The following is a 6,868-nucleotide window of genomic DNA, read 5'->3' as shown; positions in this document are numbered from 1 at the left end:
CTGCTCAGCTTAAATCCTACTTTGGTTTCATTTTTAAAGCCCAAACTCAGGACAGAAACAGGAGGTCAGATGATGATGGCTTATTTGGTGTTTAAGCCTTAAGATTTAAAACATCACAAGTCTGATTTTGGAGTGTGCTAAATCAGTAATGCCACAGTCAAATTGTCTGAAATTCAGTTGAACATTAACTTTCTGATTCATTTTGACGTGTATCAAAAATTCACAGGGACCGTCAAGACAGAAAAGATTTGATTTCCATTCATGGATTTGCCAAGAGAACCTGAATTTCCACAATGCCTCTGAATGCATCAGAGAGACAGCCCCATAAAATTTTGTCTACGTGTGACTGCATTTATACGAAACACGGATGGCGTGACCACAGAGGACGTCTGATTGGCTGATGAAGACCCACACACTATGAACCTCCCCGGGTAGTAACAGACTGACATTGAACACAGACTCATCTGGATTTGTCAGACTAAAACTGAACTCTGAACTTTTCAAAAGCCCTTCAGGTGAGGTTTAGTTGTACTCAAAGCCGTTAGCAATGGCTGCCTCCACTGTACTGTGGTTAGCTGGGATATAGCTCTAGTAAAGCATCAACATGTTTATTTCTGCTGTAAAGAGACATTTTTATGGGGTGTGTCTGAGGTTTCTGTTGTGTCTGTGTTTGTGTGTAAATGTTGGTGCAGTGAGGTTTCCAGCTGTGTGTGTTGTTCTGAGCTTAGATAAAGACATCAGAGTGTTGTTGCTGATTCTGGGTTCATTCTGAGTTTTTTGCTCTTAAAGAATCAGGACAGGAGAGAGATGGACAGTTTCTGCTCATTTATTCTCATCAGGTAAGAACCAACAGGTGTTCAGAGCTCAACCAGACTGGATTTAGAAAACCTTCTGGTCTCCTTGTGGAGCTCCTTCTACATGATCAGAGAGGCTGGTGTTTACCATCTAAAGAGATCATGTTGATGATCAGCTGATTGGTCCTGGTGGTCTACTGAACAGGACGGATCTTCATGCTGATGCTCTTCAGAGAGTAGTCATAGCCTTTCCATTTCATCCACTCCACTCCTACAGCATAAATGGTGCCATCGGCCCCCCAGCGATAAACACCATTTGGGTTGGTGAAATGACAGCTCTTATACCAGAACGCCCCCAAGTGTTTTTTGGCACAGTTGTCAGACGATGGGTCCTGGTCTTTGTCAAAGGTGGAGAACTTCATTCCATTGTGATAGGTCAGAGAGTCTCCTAGAGAAACACCAGAACATCAGGATTTTAGACATTACTGCAGACATGAAGACCAAACAAACCATCAGAGTCACCAACAGTAAACACATCTTCTCCTTCATTACTATAAAAACAAGAACAGACATCCTCACAGGTCGTCCTGAAACCAAAGAGAACTTCTGACTCACCGGCGCCTCCATCCTTGAATCCAGAAACATGCAGGGTGTATCCGTATTTCTCAGGGCCGATGGAGAAGGAGATGTAACGAGCAGACGCCGTGTTTCCATCAAAGTCCTCCATGTCCACCAGCAGCTCGAACTTCCTCCTCCGAGTCAGATGGAAAATATTTTCAAGACCTGAGAAATCAAACACAGAAACATGAAGGAGAGGATGAGTTCCCCTTCATTAGGTCAGATTCTAAACGTCCTAGTTTGATATGTCAGCATCATCAATCATCTCTGGACTTCCTGGTTTTTCTGTCTTACCGAGCCAGTACTCTCCAGCAGCGCTCCCAAAGCCCATCTTATACTGATCCCAGGGTCTGTAGAAGTTCACCGAGCCATCCATCCTCCTCTGGAACACCTGGAGGACAGGATGGAGGTTAGCTAGCTAAAAGACAAGGGGTCTGTTCAGAAAGTCCAAAAAATGACCTCCTGAGTCCTTTCCTCTCCACTTCTCCTTAACCTTGGTGAAAAACGTCTCAGGGTCAAGGAAAGGTGGGAGTGAGAGGATATGAAAGGAGAGCAGTGGTGATTAGGGAATCTGACTGCTCTTTCATAATGCTCATTAGAGCTTGGATTAAAGTGTGAAGGATTGAGCTGACACTCACCGTCCATCCTCCTCCCTCTGAGTCCATGTCACAGTACACCTGGAAACACAAGCACAGTTAGGATCAACACACTGATCAGTACTGCTGGGGTCTGCCGCCTGGTTTCCACTGGTGTTCAATTATCTGTAAATAATCAGACGATGCCCCCTAGGGTCCAGAGCAAAGAGGTGCACTTTTTACAGATGGATAAAAAGCTGTTAAACTACATGTAGCCATTGGAGAGAGAGGATAATATTGTTCCATTTTTCATGAACATGTTAGATATTGAATAATGTTAAATATTCAGTTGGTGGCCTGGTACCCTAGACCATCAACAGTCCTAGATGATGGCTTAGGGTCCCAGGTCCACTTCTGAGCATCCCTATGTTAGAACATGGTGTTTGTTCTGGACAGACCATGACTAACACAGAGGTCCAATGCCAGAGCACCACTTGGGTTCAGATTAGGCAGGCTGTTCCCCTCAATCACTCCCTCCAGGTGTCTCCATCATTTCCCACATGGGCATTGAAGACTGTTAGAAGGACGATGGAGTCTCCAGGCGGCACCCTTGCAGGACCCCACTGTGAGACTCCAAGAAGGCTGGGTACTTCAAGCTGGTGCATGAGCACCAACAACAGTCAGAGTCTTGTCCTCTGCAACCTGCAGTCGCTACGAGATGACCCTCTGGTCCACCAGGGAAAAGTCCAACATAGAGGCTACCAGCCGGGGGCTTGTGAGAATCCCCACACCCATCCGGCACCCCTCACCCTGAGCAACTCCAGAGTACGACAGTGTCCAGCCTTTCTCCAGGAGTGGGGTTCTGGATCTAGAGCTGGACACTGCAGGTAGTAGGCCCACAGGTTTGGTGGCTGCATGTATCCCTCTAGTCCCCTATCCCCCTACCCCAGGTCTGGATCCCTGGGGGTGCCCTGGTTTCCCTCTTTGGGTGAGGTGTGTCCCCTAGTGCCAACTCAGTCTCAGCATTCCTCTTCTGTAACCCACTTGTTCCCACCCTGGGGTCTGAGACCCCCTTGAGGATGCACCATAGATTTCAGAAGGGTTCACGGCTCTGTCTGGTTCTGGTCAGTAGGATTAAAGACTAGGAACCACCACTCTAACCTGCAGCCCAGAGAGGCTAAGGCTTACCTGGGCAGCAGACGTGGCTCCAATGGGGTAGATGGTGTACACTCCGCTGGGTCGGCTGGTATCTTTATGGATCTGACTGCAGTCCAACGGCAGTAAGGGATAACAGCTGATGAGCTGAGGAGCCAGGAGACAGACGAGGACTGGAACCAGCTGGAATAAAGGCTCACATTTTGATTTTACAGTCATTTTCTGAGGAAGACTGCAGGAACTCAGCAGTCCAACCAGTCAAGGTAACACAAAACCCTGCTGGTCTGTCAATAAGAAAACACAGAAAAATATATCTTTGGTTTATCTGAGACAGGACAGAGAAAAAACATCCATCTATAAAGTTTCCAGAATCACATTAAAGTTTTAATCTTTAAAGTTTGTGTTGGTCTGCAGATCAATTTAAAGAACCCAGAAAGACCAACAGAGTCCAACAAAGACCTTTGTGTGACAGCAGCTCTACATGTTTGGTTCTACATGAATATAACAAAGGAGAGAATTATTCAGACATTTATGTTTTATATTACAGTACTATCATCCTAAAACAGCCTCTAACAGTTAGCTCTCTACCTACCTTCATGGTGGAGTATGTGCTGAAGTGAGCTGATGAAGATCAGACTGTAGAAGAGAAAGCAGTGATGAGTCTGAGTCGGCCAAAGGCCCAAAGTGATCCCAAATAAAGAGCAGTTAGGGAGCAGAAGGAGCCGGTTCTTGTTGCTGAGCAGATCACTGAGAGAGTAGTAATGTTTGGTTCATGATCGATCCATCTCTATGTACCGACTCTTTTATGAATCATGGAGGCCGACTCCAGAGAGCTTTTTCCCTCCTTTTGATAACCTTAATGACATGATAGAAAACAACAATTTTCTGTTCTGTGAACTGCTGTGCCACAGGCACACCCAAGCAGTAATCAGTCTCAGGTTAAAACACCGTGGTATTTGGTTGATTTAATAAAGCCAACATGGTACTGCACGTAAAGTTGTTAGGGACTGGAAGGAGCAGACGTTCCCATCACTAAAATACTGGTGTTTTTACTCCCTAGTTCCCTAACCCAGTATAGTCAGAAGACAACCATGTCTATGCAGACTTGTTGTGAGAATTTAACAAATTTGCGAGGATTTAAGGAATTGTGTGCAATTTCTGCTATCTTGCACCAGAATCCAGCACTCCTTTAACCATCTCAAATGTAAAACAAGTGAGGCATCGCTTCATACACAACTTTAGAGGATAAACCAGTTGCATTGGAGGAATCTTTGTCATGATACTGAGTCAAAGCATCCTAGCAAACATTAGACCCCAGCTCTGACACAGGGAGGAGGGGGCGGGGCTCTCTGGTCAGTGAGTGTGTGGGTTTGCTCAGCTCAGGTCATGGAGTCAGAGGAAACAAGCAGAAAACCAGGACTCAGAAATTAAACACATTCATGTAAACAGGATAAATAACATAATGGTATTTAGTTTGTTTAGTAAATAATAATAAGTGGAAGAAGATGGATGGACGGACAAATAAGCACAACAGATCTTTGTCATCTACCAATTCTGGTCATGAATTTATGCTTTTCAAATAGGCAGTACTGTCACTGTGTTGAGTTTTGGTGGAATTGTGTTATGAACATCCAGTTGTTTTCTCTGAAGGTGGTGGACTTGCCTAGAGTGAGGATGACAGGCCTGGAGTCACCTATCTGCACAGGTGCAGCGGCAGCACCAGTGGAAGGGGCAGCAACACCAGGGGTGGTGATGGCGACAGAGGCAAATGTGGGGACATCCACCCAACCTTAGACTAAAGGTCAGAGTGTCACTAACCCCCCTTGTTGTGTTTGTTCAGAGAAGTTCCCCCCTCCATTTATCCCTGCTAGTGAGCATGCACAGACTGTACCATCTAAACTAGATATAAACATAGTGACAGCTTGTAGTGCCATGGCTCCAATCAGGCATGTGACTGCACCTGTGTGTACCTGGCGAGGGAGAAGTTTGGATGAGATAGGTACAGAAGCAAGGACGTTGCTAGCATTGGTAGCAGAGGAGAGTCAGGCTAGACGGGTAGATGTGTGTCAGCTAAACAGAACACTGTTTGATAGGAAGTGTCAGGTAGACATCAGTGAGGCAGAGAACTGGGTCTCTGGGTCATCAGAGGAAGAGTTTTATACAGATCTGTACCAGAAGTTGCAGAAAGTTTTGCCGGAGAATGGGATGTGTTTGTTGAACCTTAGCAGTGCAGTTAGCACAATCCTACAACACAAAGATTACTTTGTGGTTGTCGACTGTGGCCCACGCAATGCTACAGGGATGGCTGGTGGTTAGGGATGTCCCTATCAGACTTTTTCACTTCTGATATGGTACCGATATTGCAGCCTTGAGTATAGGCCGATACCAATATCAGTCCAATACGATATCAGCACGAATCATACATACTTTTATTGCTTATTTTGTAGTATAGAATGTTAGAAGAGGCTTGATCAAGTGATATTACTCAAACAGAGAACAAGTCAGCAACAGTAGGTACGAGAAAAACTGACCCATTTATTATTAACCAATGGGTTACATAAATGTTGACCTTAAACATAAGTACGTTCTACAATTAAATAGAATAAATCAAAAATAAATTAGACAAGCCTGTCTATACTGTGTTTCTTTCTGTGAGCATGAATGTGTGGGGACAGGGTGTGAAAAGTCAAAATGCTTATCTTCTTTAAAACGAATCTCCACTTCATGCTTGGACTGCAGAAAGTGGAGATGGAGGAGTAGGAAGGGTTTTGTTAGGAATTTAGTTAACTGATTATTATTATTATTTGTTTTCTGCTCTTGTTAGTAGAGTGAGATGTTTATTCTGAAATTGGAGCTGTAGACTCTTAACTTTGAGCAGTTGGACAACAGACAATATTGTGGGTTTTTTTCCCTGCCCTCAGTTGTTCCCACCATAAACTGGCATTAAAAAATAACTGAAGTGAACTTCATTTGTTATTTAGCACTTTAAAAGTCTGATTTGTTTTTATTGGATTTACTGAGGTAATTTTTCAGGCTTGTCTAATTTATTTTTGATGTATTCTATTCAATTGTAGAATGTGCTTATGTTTAAGGTCAAAATTTATGTAACCCATTGGTTAAAAATAGGCTTGAGGTTAAATCAAACGTTTAAACCCCACATTACTCACCACTGACAGGGGCTCGTCATCGATCTTTTCTGTTATAGCTAATGCCTTTTTGCCATCCCGTGGGAGTTTATCACGTTTTCCAAATGCTTCGGACAGCGTCGGTTGTTTGAAGGAGCCAGAGCCTTGTTGTTTCTTCGTGGTCTTGTGAAAATCCTCATGCTGTTTTTTGTGATGCTTCTTCAAATGCCCGATGAGGTTGGTGGTATTAAACTTCCCCGGATCTTTGCCACCACGGGGAACTTGTGCATGACAAGTTTTGCACTCAGCTGCGACGTCTTTATCTGACTTTAACAAAAAAATACTGCAACACGGCCGACATCACTCCTACTCCTTGCTACTGTGTTAGTGGTTAGCCCCGGTTAGCACTCAAGCACGCTGTTGTTGTGATCACGTGGGCTCTGCATGCTGGATCCTGCTGGATAGAAGTGCTGGAGCGGAGTCTGGAATGGACTGCTTGTATCGGAGTGCTTAAATCGGAGATTTTAGATGTAATCCGATATAATCCGATAGTCGTTTTTTTGCTGATATCGGACCAATATCTGATATCAATATTGGATCG

At 44.3% G+C, this 6,868-nt stretch overlaps 1 protein-coding gene across 1 annotated transcript; it reads right to left on the bottom strand.

Annotated features, from left to right (window-relative positions):
* Nucleotides 1–810: 810 nt before the first annotated feature.
* LOC121528451 (microfibril-associated glycoprotein 4-like) lies at nt 811–6,662 on the bottom strand. Its single transcript, XM_041815924.1, has 7 exons — nt 6,310–6,662; nt 3,735–3,778; nt 3,176–3,325; nt 2,051–2,089; nt 1,707–1,803; nt 1,410–1,577; nt 811–1,242 (listed from the first exon to the last, which is right to left on the bottom strand). The coding sequence occupies exons 2-7, from the start codon at nt 3,738–3,740 to the stop codon at nt 989–991; spliced, it is 714 nt and encodes a 237-aa protein (XP_041671858.1). The 5' UTR covers nt 3,741–3,778; nt 6,310–6,662; the 3' UTR covers nt 811–988.
* Nucleotides 6,663–6,868: the final 206 nt, after the last annotated feature.

This window comes from Cheilinus undulatus, linkage group 20, assembly GCF_018320785.1.
Source record: "Cheilinus undulatus linkage group 20, ASM1832078v1, whole genome shotgun sequence".
Classification (NCBI taxonomy): Eukaryota; Metazoa; Chordata; class Actinopteri; order Labriformes; family Labridae; genus Cheilinus; species Cheilinus undulatus.
The sequence above is the reverse complement of the archived record's forward strand: the minus strand, read 5'-3'. Positions and strand labels throughout refer to the sequence as shown.

Coding starts and splice junctions, on each gene's coding strand:
- LOC121528451 (XM_041815924.1), bottom strand. Junction 2,090..3,175: donor GAGCCACGTCTGCTGCCCAG/GTAAGCCTTAGC, acceptor TTGTGTTTCCAG/GTGTACTGTGACATGGACTC. Junction 1,804..2,050: donor CAGAGGGAGGAGGATGGACG/GTGAGTGTCAGC, acceptor CCTGTCCTCCAG/GTGTTCCAGAGGAGGATGGA.